The 20,238-nt window shown below is 42.4% G+C and overlaps 1 protein-coding gene across 4 annotated transcripts in view; it reads left to right on the top strand.

The window, feature by feature from the left end:
- The window catches only part of ide (insulin-degrading enzyme), a 136,883-nt gene that overhangs the window by 33,964 nt on the left and 82,681 nt on the right, over positions 1–20,238 (top strand). For all 4 annotated transcript variants that reach the window (XM_085994779.1, XM_085994780.1, XM_085994781.1 and 1 more), the window contains 5 exons: positions 12,069–12,231; positions 13,212–13,304; positions 14,739–14,830; positions 16,132–16,212; positions 19,687–19,790. In XM_085994779.1, coding sequence (XP_085850905.1) covers positions 12,069–12,231; positions 13,212–13,304; positions 14,739–14,830; positions 16,132–16,212; positions 19,687–19,790 — 533 coding nt within the window. The remainder of the gene's footprint in view (positions 1–12,068; positions 12,232–13,211; positions 13,305–14,738; positions 14,831–16,131; positions 16,213–19,686; positions 19,791–20,238) is intronic.

The following is a 20,238-nucleotide window of genomic DNA, read 5'->3' as shown; positions in this document are numbered from 1 at the left end:
ATTCTGTGCAAGTGTGACAATTTTTACAGAAAATGTGATGGTAAGAGCTTTGCCTGTAATCACAACTAGGAATCTAGGATGAATTATTATTCAAGAGCTTATATAGAATGATAGAAAGACATTACTACATTCAAGAATGGCTGTAAAGCTACCTCTTATAGCCCCAAATACTTGCATTGTGTGTGTCATAGAATTTTAACACCTGGCTGCGCACTTAGCACCCAACAGGGATGAAGAAGACAATTTGGTCTATTTTGGCTGTTCCATCCTGAAAGTAAGCTATGAGGAGGACACACAGTCTGCAAAGGGACATAGACAGGTTACGTGAGTGGCAAGAAGGTAGCAGACGGAGTACATTGTGGGGGAGGGGGAGTGTGTAAGGTTATTCCCTTTGGTAGGAAGAATAGAAAAACATTTTTTTAATGAGAAACTATTAAATATTGGTGCTCAGAGGGATTTGGGTGTCCTTGTACACGAAACACAAAGTTAACATGCAGGTACAGCAAGTAATTAGGAAGGTACATGGTATACTGGCCTTTATTGCAAGGGGCGTGGAAAACAAGAGTAAGGAAGTCTCTTACCTTGGAGGCGGTGCAACAAAGGTTCACTAGATTGACTCCTGGGATGAGAGGGTTGTCCTATGAGGAGAGATTGAGTCGAATGGGCTTATACTATCTGGAGTTTAGAAGAATGAGAGGTGATTTGATTGAAACATATAAGATTCTGAGAGGGCTTGACCGGGCAGACGCTGAGAGGCTGTTTCCCCTGGCTGTACATTCCATAGCTTAGGGGGCATAGTCTCAGGATAAGGGGTTGGCCATTTAAGACTGAGATGGGGAGGAATTTCTTCGCTCAAAGGTTGTGAATCTTTGGAATTCTCTAGCCCAGAGAGCCGTGGATGCTCAGTCATTGAATATATTCAGGACTGAGATCGATAGATTTTTGGACTCGAAGGGATATGGGGATCCGGCAGGAAAGTGGAGTTGAGCTTGAAGATCAGTCATGCTCTTAGTGAATGGCGGAGCCGGCTCGAGGGGTCATATGGCCTACTCCTGCTCCTATTTCTTATGTTTTTGTGTTCTTATGAAAGACCCTACAATTACTACCCTAATCTCTGTCACTACATCCAACTGTTGCATAAATGATTTTTTTTAACATTCACTGCACTACCCAGAAGTCCACTCCCTGTGGTCTTTTTTTTGTGTGAAGAATAAATTCCTGACATCAATCCTATGTTTGCCTTGTACAGCTTTTAAACTGTTTCCATTTGTCTCACAGTTTTGAAGTAATATTTTGACTCCTCATGCTTGACTAATCTACTGGATTTTTTGAGGATGTAACTGGTAAAATAGATAAGGGAGAACCAGTGGATGTGGTGTATTTGGACTTTCAGAAGGCTTTCGATAAGGTCCCGCATAAGAGATTAGCATGTAAAGTTAAGGCACATGGGATTGGGGGCAAGGTACTGACTTGGATAGAGAACTGGTTGGCAGACAGAAAGCAAAGAGTTGGAATAAACGAGTGGCAGGCAGTGACTAGTGGGGTACCGCAGGGATTGGTCCTTGGACCCCAGCTATTCACAAAATATATATTAATGATCTAGACAAGGGAACTAGATGTAATACAGTATCTCCAAATTTGCAGATGACACAAAGCTGGGTGGGCGTGTGTGCTGTGAGGAGGATGCCGAGAAACTCCAGGATGATTTGGACAAGTTGGGTGATTGGGCAGAAGCATGGCAGATGCAATATAACGTGGATAAATGTGAGGTTATCCACTTTGATAGCAAAAACAGGAAGGCAGATTATTATCTGAATGGCAATAGATTGGGAGAAGGGGAAGTGCAACGAGACCTGGGTGTCCTTGTGCACCAGTCGCTGAAGGTAAGCATGCAGGTGCAGCAGGCGGTTAAGAAGGCAAATGGTATGTTGGCCTTCGTAGCGAGAGGGTTTGAGTACAGGAACAAGGATGTCTTGCTGCCTTTGTACCTTGGTGAGCCCACACCTTGAGTATTGTGTGCAGTTTTGGTCACCTTATCTGAGGAAGGATGTTCTTGCCATGGAAGGAGTTCAGCGAAGATTCACCAGGCTGATACCTGGGATGGCAGGAATGACGTATGAGGAGAGATTGGATCGATTGGGCTTGTACTCGCTGGAGTTTAGAAGAATGAGAGGGGATCTCATCGAAACGTATAAAATTCTAAAAGGACTAGACAGACTAGATGCTGGAAGGATGTTCCCAATGGTCGGGGAGTCCAGAACCAGGGGTCACAGTCTAAGGATAAGGGGTAGGCCATTTAAGACAGAAATGAGGAGGAATTTCTTCACCCAGAGAGTGGTGAACCTGTGGAACTCTCTACCACAGAAGGCGGTGGAGGCCAGTTCATTAAATATATTCAAGAAGGAGTTGGATATATTTCTTAAGGATAAAGGGATCAAGGGGTATGGGGAGAAAGCAGGGACCGGGTACTGAATTTGGATGATCAGCCATGATCGCATTGAATGGCGGAGCAGGCTCGAGGGGCCGAATGGCCTACTCCTGCTCCTATCTTCTATGTTTCTATGTTTGGACTTTGCTTTTCTATGCCATTTTACCATGTTTATATAGCTCTTAAATACGCACATCTACTTTTTGAAGGTTCAGAAGCTTATGTTTCCCCTGACTTTCCTCCATAACTCAATTTTCTGACACTGGCGATCAATTTTACAGTTTTTCTCTGAACCGCCTTTTAGGTATATCTTGTGTCTTGGTGACAGAACTGGACAAATTATTTGAGGTGTTGTCTGACCCGAGTGCTACACTGTTTAAACATGATTTTCCTCTGACATGTACTGCACTGATGGGATCAAAGAGAGAACAAACTTGCATTGATGTAGTGCCTTATTGCACCTCTTTGGATAATCTAAAGTGCTTCATGTACATGAATCACTTTGAAGTGCAGTCACTCTGTAGGCAGATGTGGGAACCATTTTGTGCACAGCAGTGTGATTAAATGACAATTTTTCTCTCAACGCCACCAAAAAACATTGACCAGGACACCGGAGACCAGTTTGTTATCCTTCATATAGTGTCTGAGGTCTTTAACCTCTAGGACAGTACTTCTGACACTGTAGTACTCCCTCAGTACAGCACTGAATTATCGGTGAAGTTCTGGACTGGAACAAGAATCTGCAATATTCTGACTGTGGTGAGAGTGCGATCACAGACACACCTGTCTGTTTGGCTGTGTAGTTCAGCATTCTACTTACTTTGCTGATGCTGTTCTGTAGTGAGTCTTGAGTCTGCTAAAATACCTAAATCTTTATCCTTTGTTTATTTTTATACCATTCTTGGAATATGTGGTCCGTAACCCCCCCATTTTTTTTTTTCTTTTGAGGGGCAGTACTTTACAAATGTAATGGCCCGTAATTTCCGATAGGAGGCTTCCTATCGAGGGGAAAAAAATCTACGAACTTACCCGAGGGCTCCCGAGGTCCGGACACTTCCACTCCTGGGCCTCTCGTCGAAATGCGCAGGGCCCACGTATCCCAGAGGCGCATGCGGTTCGCAAGCATCCTTGGGATCACGTGGGCCATGGGGAAACAATAGGAGAAGGGAATCTCCTGTCATACGTTTGACAGATATATATTTGAAAGGTCTATGAATGGAGATCACCCCAAAAACACAGTAAAACATTAAATAACTTTTTTTTTTTAAATCACGTTTTTAAAATGAGTTAAAATTATACAATAAAAATATTTTAAACAAATTTAATTTTTTGAAAAAAATAAAGTTTTTTACGGGGCTAAAAATAAACTTTAACATTTTTAAAATTACAAATGAGTGAATTAAAAAAAAAAAAAATTTCAACTCTTAATGCTGGTAAAAGCAGGCCTTACACCTGCTTTTACCAGGCGTAAGATTTTTAAGTGATTTCAGCAGGCGGAGGTTCAGAACTCTTTCTTTCCCTCCCCCCCCCCCCCCCCCCTCCCCCTGCAGAGGCCCTTCAGGGCAGGCGTCCGATCTGTCAAGAGCATTCCTGACAGATCAGAAATGCCAGTTTTCAGCGCATGCGCTTCGCATGCCTGGATCTGGCATTTCCGATGTCCCTACGGGTGAAACATAAGATAGGAGTAGGCCATTCGGCCCCTCAAGCCTGCTCTGCCATTCAATGAGATCATGGCTGATCATCCAAATTCAGTACCCTGTCCCTGCCTTCTCCCCATATCCCTTGATCCCTTTAGCCGTAAGAAATATATCTAACTCCTTCTTGAATATATTTAATGAATTGGCCTCAACTGCCTTCTGTGGTGGAGAATTCCACAGGTTCACCACTCTCTCTGGGTGAAGAAATTCCTCCTCATCTCTGTCCTAAATGGTTGACCCCTGGTTCTGGACACCCCGGTCATCGGGAACATCCTTCCTGCATCTAGTCTGTCTAGTCCTGTTAGAATGTTATAAGTTTCAATGAGATCTCCTCTCATTCTTCTGAACTCCAGCGAGTATAAGCCCAATCGACCCAATCTCTCCTCGTACGTCATTCCTGCCATCCCAGGTATCAGTCTGGTGAATCTTCGCTGCACTCCCTCCATGGCAAGAACGTCCTTCCTCAGATAAGGCAACCAAAACTGCACACAATACTCAAGGTGTGGTCTCACCAAGGCCCTGTACAACTGCAGCAAGACATCCTTGTTCCTGTACTCGAACCCTTTCGCTACAAAGGCCAACATACCATTTGCCTTCTTAACCGCCTGCTGCACCTGCATGCTTACCTTCAGCGACTGGTGCACAAGGACACCCAGGTCTCGTTGCACTTCCCCTTCTCCCAATCTATTGCCGTTCAGATAATCTGCCTTCCTGTCTTTGCCACCAAAGTGGATAACCTCGCATTTATCCACATTATACTGCATCTGCCATGCTTCTGCCCAATTACCCAGCCTGTCCAAATTATACTGAAGTTTCTTGGCATCCTCCTCACAGCACACACGCCCACCCAGCTTTGTGTCATCTGCAAACTTGGAGATATTACATCTAGTTCCCTCGTCTAGATCATTTATACATATTGTGAATAGCTGGGGTCCTAGGACCGATCTCTGCGGTACCCCACTAGTCACTGCCTGCCACTCGGGTGGGAAAAAGACCCGTTTATTCCAACTCTTTGCTTCCTGTCTGCCAACCAGTTCTCTATCCAAGTCAGTACCTTGCCCCCAATCCCAGGTGCCTTAACTTTGCACGCTAGTCTCTTATGCGGGACCTTATCGAAAGCCTTCTGAAAGTCCAAATACACCACATCCACTGGTTCTCCCTTATCTATTCTACCCGTTCCATCCTCAAAAAATTCCAGTAGATTAATCAAGCACGATTTACCTTTTGTAAATCCATGTTGACTTTGTCCGATCCTGTCACTGTTTTCCAAGTGCTCTGCTATTACATATTTTATAATGGACTCTAGCATTTTCCCCACTACCGATGCCAGGCTTACCGGTCTATAATTCCCCGTTTTCTCTCTACTACCTTTTTTGAATAGTGGGGTAACATTAGCTACCCTCCAATCCATGGGAACTGTTCCAGAGTCTATCGAATTTTGGAAGATGACCAGCAATGCATCTACTATTTCTAGGGCCACTTCCTTAAGTACCCTAGGATGTAGATTATCAGGCCCATGGGGTTTATCGGCCATCAATCCAGTCAATTTCCCTAACGCCATTTCCCTACAAATACTGATTTCATTCAGTTCCTCCCTCTCGTTAGACCCTATGTTCCCTGACAATCTCTGGGAGGTTATTTGTGTCCTCCTTTATGAAGACCGAACCAAAGTATGTATTTAATTGGTCTGCCATTAACACAGCTTGTACACACCCGTAGGCATCGGAAAATATGGGCCAATCTTTCACTGTTGCACCCACTTAGATATTTTGTCTAATTAATTTCACATTTCCTGAGTTACCACCAATTCAGATGCCCCTCCTAGTTTGGTTTTGTCTGAATTTGCATTTGGCTTCTGAATTCACATTATTAGTCTAAATTAGAAACAGTGGTGGGTCCTTAAACTGATCCTTGGGATAGCTTACTCATCACAAACTTTCAGGAGGAATGGGAGAGAAAGGAACTCTGCAGAGTTAGCAGTATTAGAAACAATATTCTAGCACTAGACTAAGGATATAAATGGAGAATTGGTCCAAACAGAAACCCTTTGGATTGAACTGAGAAATGGCAACGACCAGTCACATTAATGACAATATATCAGAAACTGCCGAACAGGGGAAAGGAAATTGAGGATGAAATTTGTAGACAAATTAGAGACACAAATATTGACAATTGAGTTACAATTATAGGAGATTTTAATTATTCAAAAATGGACAGGGGAGGGAAAATGTTTGTGATGAAAGTGGGGTGGGGTTGCAGTGTGTTCAAGACCATGTTTTCTTGTTGAATTTGTTGCTAAGGAAGGTAGTACTACTAGAGCTGGCTGTGCACACTGAAGGCAGGTAGGCAACCTTAAAATTATGGGAACATTTGAGAAACCGTTGTGAAAGTATAATTAGGTTCAGCGTAAGAATAAGAAAGGGGGGAAAAAAAAAAGTCAAGGACAAACTTACTTCACTGGAAAAAGCATTTAGAATGAGATAAAAAGGAACCTTGGTCAGTTTTAATGAAGGAAAATTGGCAAATAGGACCTTTTATCGGTGATGAGAAATGTTTAAACTGGCGGTGGAAAACTGAGTAAATGGTGAGACAAGAGGGTGCAAATTTCAGATTAAATGGGATGTTGGGAGAAAAAAATAATTATCCAGGATAATTAGAACCTGGAATTCTCTGCCACAAACTGTTGTCGATGGAGCCTGTCTACTATTAAAAGGGAATTAGTTGCTTGAAATAGGGGAATATTCAAGTGTACTGGAAGCAAGCAGCTGAGTGGAATTAGACGAGGTGGTTCAAGTCCAGACAAACAACAGCGCAGACTTGGAAGAGCCGAGTGACCGAATTCTGTGCTGAAACATTCTATGATTCAAGTACTGTAGTAGTTGTATGCTCCACTGTTTTTTGCACATGATTTTTTATGTTGAACCCCCATGGAGCTGGATTTTCCATTTTTAGAAATGTGCATTGCACTCCAATTATAAATTTACTACAAACTTCAGTGGACTGGTTATAAGTATTATTTAGGATTAAGTGTTTCTGTAAGAAGTTTTTTTTTTAAACTTTGTTGTCTTGCTGTCATTAGCTGTATTTAACTTTAAGACTCCATTAAATGTGTAACTTTTTAAGTGGGAAGGGTGGATTTATGCTCTGAGTAAATTTAACAAGTATTTGCTTATATGAAAGACAATTTTTGAGTTAACAGCAGTTATCTGTCTTAAACTAATACAGTGCAGAATTTGATCCCTAACATGTTGATGTACCCTCTTAATTTTGATAGACTTGTGGTTGTGAAATGAATGGGTATGAAGAAGACAGTAACTGTTCCGATTCTTGATTTTATGTTTCTTACCTTTTTGGGATGAAATGTATAAGACTATTGAGATTATCTTTTTGGAAGCTATGGAATAATAGAAGTTATATTAACATATACAAGTGCACTTATTGGCCAATAATAATTATCTGACCATTGTGTGAACGCCTTCACCATATGGACTACAGTGGTGCAAGAAGGTGGCCTTCCACCACTTCCTCAGGGCAATTTGGGTTGGGCAATAAATGCTGGTCTTGCCAATGATGCCACATTCAGAGAATGAATTTTAAAAAATCTAGATGTTAAGCATTGCTTTCTAGTAGTGTCTTTGGCCAATAGCAATCACATGACTTTGTTTCAATTGACCCACATTTGATTGTCAGGACTCTGAACCAGTGCTGACAGAGACAGCTTAGGTAGGTGCAAGGATTTAGCAGGTTTCAGTTTACACAGTAATGATAACCTGCACAAATATTCATAAATCCAGAACTCTGTACCTGTGCATAATTAACATCAGTGTTAATGTTGTAAGCTCTCTTTTTGTCAGGAATACTGACTGTTGAGCCAGCTTGCCTACTTTTTTGCTTTTAAGGGAAACCGCTGCTGATTTATACATCTTTACTTGTCTTGCTGTCGAATCACTGTGTCTCCAATTGTGATGATATAGTAGAACATGTGTTAGTGATTTTTAAGAGGTTTGTTTAATTACATAAGGAGAGCATGAATGACAGAATGGTAGCAGCAAGGACAATAGTAGTGAGGATAGACATATTTATAGGCTCCGAGAGAGGGTGCAATCTGACATCTGCCTCAAACATGAGCACGTTGAGGGTTGCACAAGTAACTTTAAAAATTGATTAGCTGAATGATATGTTGTCATGTGTTTCATTTGTTCCTTCTATATCACTTGTCTTGACAAAATACATTTATATAAAAAAATTGTTCTTGGAATGTGATTGGTGTGCAGGCTGCATTAGTTACCCGTCCCTGGTTGACCTGAAAAGCTTTTGGTGTGCCACTGCCTTGAATAGTGATTATGCAAGTGAGTGGCATGCTAGGTCACTTCAAATGACATTGAGTCAGTCATGTAATTTGGACTAGAATTGCGCAAAGGCTGGACTCGGTAGAGGTGGCAGGCTCCTTTGTCATGTTCCAGTTGAGTTTTTACAACAATGCAGCAGCTATCCTAGAGGGTACGATAGCCTAGTAGTTTTTGTACTGGACGTGCTCTGTAACTGTATTCCTCGACTTCTCTGCAGCTTTTGACATGGTATACCACACCATCCTCCTCCAGTGTCCAATTCAGTGGCACTTCCTTTGCTTGGTTTACTCTTACCTATTCGAGTGCAGTCAGGGCATCTCTAGCAGTGCTTCTCTTCTTGTTCCTGCACTGTTACTTTGGGAGTTCTCTGAGGATTCATTCTTGGCCCCCTTCTCCTTATCTACATGCTGCTCCTTGGTGATGTCAACCACCGATATGGGGTCTACTTCCACATGTATGTTGATAACACGCAGCTCTACCTCTCCACCTCCTCCACTGCCTCTGTGCAGGAGTCCCCAGAGTGCATCTCGCTCTCCAACCAGTATTCTGTTCTGAGTACTGGTGAGGGCGATGGCTCCTCTGGGGAGTGCAGTCGGAGCCAAGTGCACGGCACCACAGGTGGCTCAGCTGTACAGGGGGGAGGAAGATGGGGAAAGCAATAGTGGTAGGGAATTCAATAGTTAGGGGAGCAGAAAGGCATTTCTGCAGTCACAGACGTGACCCCAGGATGGTATGTTGCCTCCCTGGTGCCAGGGTTAAGGATGTTAGTGAGTGGCTGCAGAACATTCTGAGGGGGAAGGGTGAACAGCCAGAGGTCATGGTCTATATTGGTACCAACGACATAGGCAGAAAGAGGGATGAGGTCCTGCAGGCAGATTTTAGGGAGCTCGGAAAGAGATTGAAAAGCAGCACCTCAAAGGTAGTAATCTCTGGATTACTCCCGGTGCCACGTGCGAGTGAGTATATAGAAATAGGAGGATAGAGCGTGGCTGGAGAGATGGTGCAGGAGGGAAGGCTTCAGACTCCTGGGGCATTGGGGCTGGTTCTGGGGGAGGTGGGACCTGTACAGGCCGGACAAGTTGCACCTCAACAGACCAGTACCAATATCCTCACGGGGAGGTTTGTTAGTTTAAACCCTCCCCAACAGCACTAAGTTGGCAGGGGATGGGCACCAGGATGTAGTATTAGAAAGGAGAAACAAAGGGCACATAGGATTGGGAGAGACGGTTAGCACTAAAGTAAGAAATCGTAAGGTATTAGGTGGGGTCAGACTAAGAGAGAACACAGGATGGTCTAAGATAGGTTTATAGTGTATGTATGTGAACGCACAAAGCATAGTAAACAAGGTTGGTGAGCTGCAGGCGCAAATAGCCACATGGGAATATGATGTCGTAGCAATAACTGAGACCTGGCTCAAAAAAGGGCAGGATTGGGTATTAAATATTCCTGGATAGAAGGTGTTCAGGAAAGATAGGGAAGGAAAGATAGGAGGTGGTGTGGCAATATTGGTTAAGGAGAATGTTGCAATGCTGGAGAGAGGATGTCCTGGAGGTATCGAGGACCGAATTTATATGGCTAGGGTTAAGAAATAAGAGGTGCCATTACACTACTAGATGTATTCTATAGACCACCAAATAGTGGAAAAAATATGAAGGAGCAAATTTGCAGAGAAATTACAGAGATGCAAGAACTATAGAGTAGTGATAACGGGAGACTTCAATTATCCTACTATAGACTGGGATAGTAATAGTGTAAAGGGCAGAGATGAGGAAGATTTCTGAAGTGTGTTCAGGAGAACTTTCTTGATCAGTATGTTTCTGGCCCAACAAGGGAGGAGGCATTGCTGGATCTGGTTCTGGGGAATGAGGTAGGTCAAGTGGAGCAAGCGTCAGTAGGTGAACATTTAGGGAACAGTGATCGTAGTATCATATGGTTTAGATTAGCTATGGAAAAGGACCGGAAAAAATCTAGAGTAAAAATACTTAATTGGAGGGAGGCTAATTTCAGTGGAATGAGAATGGATCTGGCCCAGGTAAATTGGAATCAAAAATTGACAGGCAAAACTAGAATGGAACAATGGGCTGCCTTTAAAGAGGAAATAGTTCGGGTACAGTTGAGGTACATTCCCACTAGGGGGAAAGGTAGGGCAACTAAAGTCAGAGCTCCCTGGATGACGAAAGAGATAGAGAGTAAGATGAAGCAGAAAAAGAACGCGTATGACCGATGTCCGGTCGAGAATACATCCGAGAATCAGGCTATATATAGAAAGGTCAGAGAAGTGAAAAAGCAAATAAGAGGGGCAAAGAGAGAGTATGAGAATAGAATGGCAGCCAACATAAAAGGTAATCCAAAAGTCTTCTATAGGCATATGTGCTCGTTCTGCTTCATTTTACCCTCTATCTCTTTCGTCCTCTAGGGAGCTCTGACTTTAGTTGCCCTACCTTTTCCCCAAGTGGGAATGTATGCCTATAGTAAATAAAACAGGTAGTAAGAGGAGGGGTGGGGCTGATTGGGGACTAAAAAGGAGACCTGCACTTTGAGGCAGAGGGTATGGCTGAGGTGTTAAATGAGTACTTTGCATCTTTCGCCAAGGAAGAAGATGCTGCCATAGACAGTGAAGGAGGAGGTAAAGGAGACACTGGATTGGATAAAAATTCATAGAGGAGGTACTAGAAAGGCTGGATGTACTTAAATTAGATAGGTCACCAGGACCAGATGGGATGCATCCTAGGATGCTGAGAGAAGTGAAGGAAGAAATCGCGGAGGTACTGACCATAATCTTCCAATCCTCCTTTAGAAACGGGTGGTGCCAGAGGACTAGAGAATTGCAAATGTTACACCCTTGTTCAAAAAAGGGTGTAAAGATAAACCCAGAAACTACAGGCCAGTCAGTTTAACCTCCATAGTGGAGAAGCTTTTAGAAACAATAATCAGGGAACAAAATTAACAGTCACTTGGACAAGCGTGGATTAATTAAGGAAAGCCAGCACGAATTTGTTAAAGGCAAATCGTGTTTAACCAACTTGATCGAATGGGGGAGTGGGACTAACTAAAGTGCTCTTGCAGAGAGCCAGCATGGGCTCAACAAGCCGAATGGCCATCTTCCGTGCTGTAACCATTCTATGATTCTATGTTTTTTGTCATCATGCTTAGATTGCCTTCACCTGCAGTACTGGAGTTTGTTACAAAAAACACTCGTCACAAATTTTAATGCTGTGAGTGTGTGCTCAGCTGTTACATGTACTTGCATTTACAACTGTTTTTCTCACCACTGTTAGGTCAAAAGGTTGCTAAAGTAAATGCAACAAAATTAATTTGGGAGAGCAATGTGTGCATTCTTGACTTTGTCTCTTGCTGTTTTTGGAGAAATTATGGCTTATTATGATGGCATTATGTCAAAAAATTTAGTGTTGTGCATTATACCTAAAACTATCTTTGTAGCAGAGAAGCAAACTCAACATTGTGAACTAGGATTGCTATTTATATATAAACAAATTAATTTGAATACAATTTAACATTTATAAATGTGAAGCAGAAATTAGAAGTCCAAATTAACCAGTTTCGTTAGTGATTTTTATGATGCTTGTTTTACAGCAACTCTATAAAGTGGTGCCTATCAAGGACATCCGGAATCTTTATGTCACTTTTCCTATACCAGACCTTCAGAAATATTACAAGTCAAATCCAGGCCACTACCTCGGACATTTGATTGGTCATGAAGGACCAGGAAGTCTTCTGTCAGAACTCAAATCCAAAGGTAATACTGAATGTTATACCTGGGGAATATGCACCTGTAGTTTTTTTTTCCCCTTTTTTTTTTAAGGTTTATCTGTGCTGGTGAGGTTTTTTGTCAGCTACCAGTGATGCCCTTTGGTGGGCCTCCAATGACCATGTCCGAGTGATTACCATTCTGTCCAATAATATCCTTTTCTTTTCTCCTTTTTATTTTTTTTTCCTTATCTTTTCCCATCCCTCCCTTTTGCAAGGAGACACCTGGCCTCCATTTTGGCACCTCCCAGTTCAGTGTGGCTTATGGTACAAATTGGATTATTCTAATATTAAAAATGCTTGTTTACTTTTGGGATGGAGGGAATATGCAAAATGTCTAAGCAAAATCCAGAAATTTTGATTGATTGCAATGGACTCAAACTCTCTCATTTTCTATCCACTGTTTAAAGATCTGGTTCCTTTCCACTCTTTTCTGTCCTTTTTCACTTCTTTCCCCCCCAACAACCAAATGGGCACACACCAACCTCTTTGTGCTGAATGCTAGTTCTTACCTGACCACTAGTTGCTGCACAAGTGGGCCTGGGTGACTTGCTCTTTGTGACCAGTATAGTGTACAAACCCCATTGTTCTGTAATATGGTGTAGCCTGTTAGTGCATCAGTATGCTGCGCTATTACATTCCCTCATGTAGTATTTTATAGTACATTGTGCTGTAGCATTGCCGTGTACCATAACATGGTACTTTAAAGTAGTACATCAATACTCTGAACTGTAGCATTGCCTTGTACTGTAGGATGGTGTAGTAGTGCATCAGTATATTGTCCTATAGCATAATCTTGTTAACTGTTGCTAAATGTTGAAGTGTAAAATGCTAATTTTTCAGTTATTTTCCTCAAATAACCAGTACTGTTTTATTATGGTGACTTAATAGAGAATAACCATAGTCATTTTAAAACTTTAGATTTTCAAAGTCGAAAGACTTATTAACATTTTCTGTGCTGCTTTCTAGGTTGGGTAAATACTCTGGTCGGAGGGCAAAAAGAAGGAGCTAAAGGTTTTATGTTTTTCATAATTAATGTGGATCTTACTGAGGAAGGACTTGGTAAGTATAGTAATATTTTGCAGCAACTGTGATATTATGTTCTTTAAACTTTTATTGTGCTAGACTTAAAATCATAAGGGCCCGTAATTTCCGATTGGAGGCTTCCTGCGTGCGGATGCCTCCTATCGGGGGAAAAAATCTACGCCCTTACCTGAGGGCTCCTGAGGTCCGGACACTTCCACTCCTGGGCCTCTCCACAGTCGAAATGTGCAGGGCCCAGGTATCCCAGAGGCGCATGTGGTTTGCAAGTGTCCCTGGGATCACGTGGGCCATGGGGAGCCAATGGGAGAAGGGAATCCCCCTTCATACTTTTGACAGACCTGCCAAAAGTATGAATGGGGATCACTGGAAAAAAGACACGACAACTGTAGTGTCCGTGTGTAGATAAAGACACTGAAGACAGGAGTTGGTTCATAGGTATTTACTAAGCAAGTCTTTGGGTGGGTGGGGGGGGGGTTTCTAAAGGATATACACAATACACAGGCTTATATAGCCCAAGTGGCAATTACCGGCATTACGCACACCTGGGGCTCTTAAAGGCACATACACCATAATTGCTCTTAAAGGCACATACACCACAACAGCATTAAAAACATTTTTTTAAAACCATCACCTTTTTCAAAATGAGTTAAAATTACATTAAACTAAACATTTTAAACAAATTTAATTTTTTGAAAAAAATAACGTTTTTTAAGGGGCTAAAAATAAACTTACCTTTCTTAAAAGTATTTTAAAGTTATAAATGAGTGGAAATTTTTTAGAACTTTTTAAAAAACTCATGCTGGTAAAAGCAGGACTTACGCCTGCTTTTACCAGGCGTAAGATTTTTTAGTGATTTCAGTGGGCGGAGGTTCTGAAGAAAGTGGAACTCTCCACCCACAGAGGCCCTTCTCCAGGGCAGGTGTCCGATCTGTCAAGAGCATTCTTAGGCACCCGTAGGCATCGGAAAATACGGGCCTAGTATTTTCTGACTACAATTGAATGATACAAGTCAAAGTTTTAGTAACGTGATATTCCAGTTTATAAAAAAAAAAAAAAAAATGTTAGAGGAAAGTGAAGTATGTTAACACCTTTTTGGAGTGCAGATGACATCAAAGCTGGTAAAAGTGAAGCCCAAGTTGTATTTGATGCAAGTTGTGCCCCAAGGTTCGCAACTTCCTAGAAACTTGCTCAAGTTTACAATGTATGGGAACTGATATTACTGCTAGGAAAGCATTTTTTAGCAAGCACATGCTGGCAGACTGAAAGTATCCGGTTCTTGGAGTAGAATCATGATTTGACTTGAAGAGCTGACGTTCCAAGCAGGAAGATCTGTTTACTACCTTACAAGGAAATAACGAGCTGTGTACGCTAAGAAAGCACAAATAAAACATTCAGGGATTCTTAATTCATTTGATGCTAATGTGTAATTTTGTCTTGTCTTTCCCTATGCAGTGCATGTTGATGATATAATTCTACACATGTTCCAGTATATTGCTAAGCTACGTACAGAAGGGCCACAGAAATGGGTTTTCCAGGAGTGTAAGGTAATGGGCGAAATATGACTTGATCATTGAATCCCTTTGCAAATCAGGGAAAAGTGGTTACGTAAAATTCTGCAGAAAGTAACCGGAGGGAAAAGACATTCGCACTGCTGCTCAATAGGCAATTTGAGAAAATTAAAAAAAAAAAAAAAAAACTAAATAATATGGATAGAAATGTTGTTCTAACCCCCTTTGTGCTACCAATATTTCACTTTTTGGGTCTATACTGCTTATAAGAGTTGGTAATAAGTTTAGCACTTTGCCAACCAGTTTACTCAGGCCACTGTGTAGAGGTAGGGATATAGAATAGTACAGCACAGAAGGAGGCCATTCAGCCTATCGCGTTGGTGCTGGCTCTTTCGCAGAGCAATCCAGTTAGTCCCACTGCCCAGCTCTTTCCCCATATGCTTGTAATATTGCGGATGCATACATTGTTCAGACTTTAAGATTGTTTCAAAACCTTGAATTAACTTCAGCTGTAATTAGGATTAGATATGATACCCAAGAAATAGGGATTTTTTAAAAAGTTGCTTATTACAGGGTGGAAATAAAATGAACAGTAAAGCAAAAGGTTTACTAGACTTTGGCAAGATAGCGTTACATTATTTACGTCAAATAAGATCATTTTCCTTTGTAAGGAAATATATATAATAAAAATGAAGTGGTATGAGGACACCTTATCGAGGTAGTTTTGCACTGATTTCATTTGTTTTGCTAATTTTTTTTCTCCCTTCTCTCCTGAAGGTGTTGTCTCTTGCTGGGGTATGGTTCTGAGGGCAAGAATTGCCCCGTTAGCTCACCAGAGTGACCATTCTTTGTGTGAGCGTAGGCAGTGAATGTTGACAGGCTATTCTATTTTGGGGTCGTCACGTCCAAGCCTGATGGCAGCTCCTGCACTTTCTAGCTGGGATCACTGGATAGCCACAGGGAATGGGAAGTGCAACTGATTTTCCCCCCGCCCCCCTATCCTGAGGCCAGCTGCAGCACCATTCTGTCATCTCACCTGAGATCAGATAACTTGGCACAGACCTGGGTCTTTCACATCTTTGGCTCATTTAAACTTAAATTTTGCATTCATCAACTGAGCCATTGGGGCACAGTACTGAATTTTTATTATTGGAGTTACTCTAACCGTGAGAATTGCAGTAGCATTTCTCCATTGTTCAATACCTCCTTTTTGATATTTTCAGAACTAGACTCTTCAAGGGCTGTGACCACTTTTCCAGAAGCTGCAATAATATGAAGCTGTGAATATCTTAATTTCCTTCAGTAGACGACTACTAATTGCTTTTTTAAAAATTTAGGATTTGAATGCTATGGCATTTAGGTTCAAAGATAAAGAGCGACCACGAGGCTACACTTCAAAACTTGCTGGCTCATTACATGTACGTGAAGATTTTCTTGTCTGCTACTATATTTTAACATTATTTGCAGTACTTTTAAACATAACCGTGTGTTATTCTAAGATTAGTCACTTTTTTTCCTCTTTGCTTGCATGCAAGTGTGATGACTAAGAGGAATATCACAATAAAAGATGGAAGAGGATGGGGGAAAGGGAAAGCACTTTCTAAGGGCATCTCCCATGACCTCTGCTTTTAATTCTACTTATTCCTAGCAATTGACAGTTTGATGTTCATTGAGTACAGATGCCTCCAGTGCTGTCCTTATTGGGGTTGAGAGTTTTAGTTCTCCCTGGCACTTGGGAGTCACAAATTGATTAACACAATTCTTGCTGAAAACTGATTTGCAAAACAAAATGTATTTCCCAAACACCATGTAGAAGTTAATTCAGTGGGAGTCTTTTGGGGGTGTACACTGTGCGCTGATGACACCCAGCTCTAGCTCACTACCTCTTCTCTCGACCACTCCACAGTCTCTAATATGTCAGACTGCTTGGATGAGCAGAAATGTTCTCAATTAAATATTGGGAAACCATTGTTTTTGGTCCCCGCCACTGACTCCATCCCTCTCCCTAACATCTGTCTGAGGCTGAACCACACTGTTCGCAACCTTGGTGTTGTATTTGACCCTGAAATGAGCTACCGACCTCACATCCGCAGCATAACAAAAACCCGTCTATTTCCACCTCCGTAACATCGCCTGTCTCTGCCCTTGCCTCAGCTCATCCACTGCTGAAATCCTTAGCCATATCTTTGTTACCTCTAGACTTGACTATTCCAATGCACTCCTGGCTGGCCTCCCACATTCTACCCTATGTAAACTTGAGGTCATCCAAAACTCGGCTGCCTGTGTCCTAATACGCACCAAGTCCTGTTAGCCCATCACCCCTGTGCTCGCTGACCTACATTGGCTCCCAGTTAAGCAGCGCCTCAATTTCAAAATTCTCATCCTTGTTTTCAAATCCCTCCATGGCCTCACCCCTTCCTATCTCTAATCTCCTTCAGCCCCACAACCCCCCCCCCCCCCCGAGATTTCTGAGCTCCTCTAATTCTGCCCTCTTGAGCATCCCTGATTATAATCGCTCAGCCATTGGTGGCCATGCCTTCTGTTGCCTAGGCCCTAAGCTCTGGAATTCCCTGCCTAAACACCTCCGCCTTGCTACCTCTCTTTCCTCCTTTTAAGATGTTCCTTAAAACCTACCTCTTTGATCAAGCTTTTTGGTCACCTGCCCATATTTCTCCTTATGTGGCTTGGTGTCACATTTTTTGTCTCATAATACTCCTGTGCAGCGCCTTGGTTAACTATGTTAAAGGTGCTATATAAATACAAGTTGTTGGTGGGGAGCAGAGCAAGTTGGCAGTTGGGGTTAAGTATTTTACTTTCAATGTATTTTACTTTCAAAGTAACAGTTTCGCACTGATGTCTACTGCACTTTTGCCTTGTATTGTGGATAGAACAAAATGGGTATTGTTACTGTTGGAAACTATATTGTTATAGTCTTAATCTAAACTCAGAATGATATAAGAACTTACTTAAATAAGAACTTCCTTTTAAACTAGAACGGTGTTCAGTTGTCTAGTCCACACACACCTGTATCCAGGTGCACACATGTTGTGCCTGACAGCTTGCAGAGTAGACTCTTTGTAGACTCTTGTGAGAGTCCTATAAGTAAATCAGCCTAATAAGAGATTCATAGTGACTGACTTGGCTGGCTAATAACTGGGTAGTCGAGGATCTTCGAAAAGGTCAAGCTGAAGTGTGTCTTTTTTTTTAATATACAAATCTTGCAATGGTAGTCTGTTTCCAAACGTGGTGTGATGCAAATGATGGGATGCACATATGTAGTCAGAGTGCTTCTAATTTTGGTTTTGCCAAAGGAGTCATAGAACAGGGGCCTAGGCACTTCCCACAGTAAGAGCGTATAGTCTAGGCCTGTAGGATGGGTAGTGCCTGGCCCACTTCCCTACTCGGGCAGCTTTTGCAGAAGTTACGGTACAATCCAAGACATAGGTGGCATGGAGAGACCTAAGAGGCGAACTTTTGTTTTCTTGTTCAAATCCTTTTTATGTGCTCACACTTGAACACCTAGTGTTACACATGAATGTTGAATAAACCATGACAGTGATATAAACTGCAAGTTCTCAGCATACCATGTGTAGCTTCATCAAAGGTAGCCTGCAGCAGTACTTCTATTAAAACTGTTACGTAACTATTATAATGCTGCCCAGTGTAAAGTATAGTCTCAGCACCATTTGTTGAATAACTCCAGCTTTTTCATAAGGATTTTCCTTAAAGGAAATCTCTATGCAGCATAGGGTGACTTATGACCTTCCCTCCATAAGGTCAGAAGTGGGGATGTTCACTGATGACTGCACAGTGTTCAGTGCTATTCGCAACTCCTCAGATAATGAAGCAGTCCATGCCCGCATGCAGCAAGACCGGGATGACATTCAGGCTTGGGCTGATAATTGGCAGGTAACATTCGTGCCAGGCAATGACTATCTCCAACAAGCGGGCGTCTGACCACTGCCCCTTGACATTCAACGGCATTACCATCACCGAATCCCCCGCCATCAATATCCTGGGGGGGTCACCATTGATCAGAAACTTAACTTGACCAGCCACATAAATACTGTGGCAACAAGAGCTGGTCAGAGGCTGGGTATTCTGCGGCGAGTGTCTCCCCTCCTGACTCCCCAAAGCCTTTCCAGGATCTACAAGGCACAAGTCAGGAGTGTGATGGATAACACTCCACGTGCCTGGATGAGTGCAGCTCCAACAACACTCAAGAAGCTCGACAAAATCCAAGACAAAGCAGCCCGCTTGATTGGCACCCCATCCACCGCCTTAAATATTCACTCCCTCCACAACTGGCTTACCGTGGCTGCAGTGCGTACCATTTACAAGATGCACTGCAGCAACTCACCAAGACTTCTTCGGCAGCACCTCTCAAACCCGTGACCTCTACCACCTAGAAGGACAAGGGCAGCAGGTGCATGGGAACGCCAACCCCGCCAAGCCACACACCATCCTGACTTGGAAGTATATTGCAGTTCCTTCAATGTCGCTGGGTCAAAATCCTGGAACTCCCTCCCTAACAGCACTGTGGGAGTACCTTCACCACATGGACTGCAGTAGTTCAAGGCGGCGGCTCACCACCACCACCTTCTCAAGGGCAACTAGGGATGGGCAATAAATGCTGGCCTTGCCAGCGACACTCACATCCCATGAACGAATAAAAAAAAAAAAAAAAAATCTATATGCAGCATTAGGGTGACTGAATAAATGGGAATCTGGAATTTTTACCTGTGTTTTGGGATCGCACTCTGCATTTTTTGTCCCTTTTTTAGCTGTAACCTGTATCTCACTGGCTTTGAACATGGTGTTTACAGCCTGTGATCATTTGCATCGTTCATTATTTGCTGTATAGTCATATCCTTTTTTTCCTTCTCTCCCAGTACTATCCCATTGAAGAAGTGCTTGCAGCTGAATACCTGCTGGAGGAGTTTAGGGCTGACCTAATTCAAATGGTGCTGGAAAAACTGATACCAGAGACTGTGCGGTAAGTTTATTTTTGCAGTGTTAGTGGCTGCTTTTGCAATCTTTTGGCCTAAAAGTGTGAAATGAAAAATTCAGTGCTATATTGGGGTGCTGAATCAGCAGATATTGTTACTTTTAAAGTTAATGATCTAGGAGGAACTCAAAGATAGCCTGGTAGCTTCCAAATCAGCCATTTACTGGTGGTGACAAATTGTATTTTATTGGGGTGGATTTTGCACTTAACGGTGAACGAATGGCACCAGCTGTTCATTACATTTGCATTTGCCCATAGACTTTTTACAGGCTTTTACACGGCAAGTTCCTGTCATCCAAGAAGTGCAGCGTCCTCTACAGGGCATCTGGGACCTGTGTGAACGGGACAAGAAATGGTGTGTCTCCTTAACCAATCAGTGAAGAATTGTTGCTGAGCAGTGCTGAGACTGAACCAGGCAGTGTCAGTAGGAATATTG

This window comes from Somniosus microcephalus, chromosome 8 (assembly GCF_052327205.1).
Source record: "Somniosus microcephalus isolate GS21.2 chromosome 8, FLI_Smic_1.0, whole genome shotgun sequence".
Lineage (NCBI taxonomy): Eukaryota > Metazoa > Chordata > Chondrichthyes > Squaliformes > Somniosidae > Somniosus > Somniosus microcephalus.
This window is presented reverse-complemented; position numbering and strand designations above follow the sequence as displayed.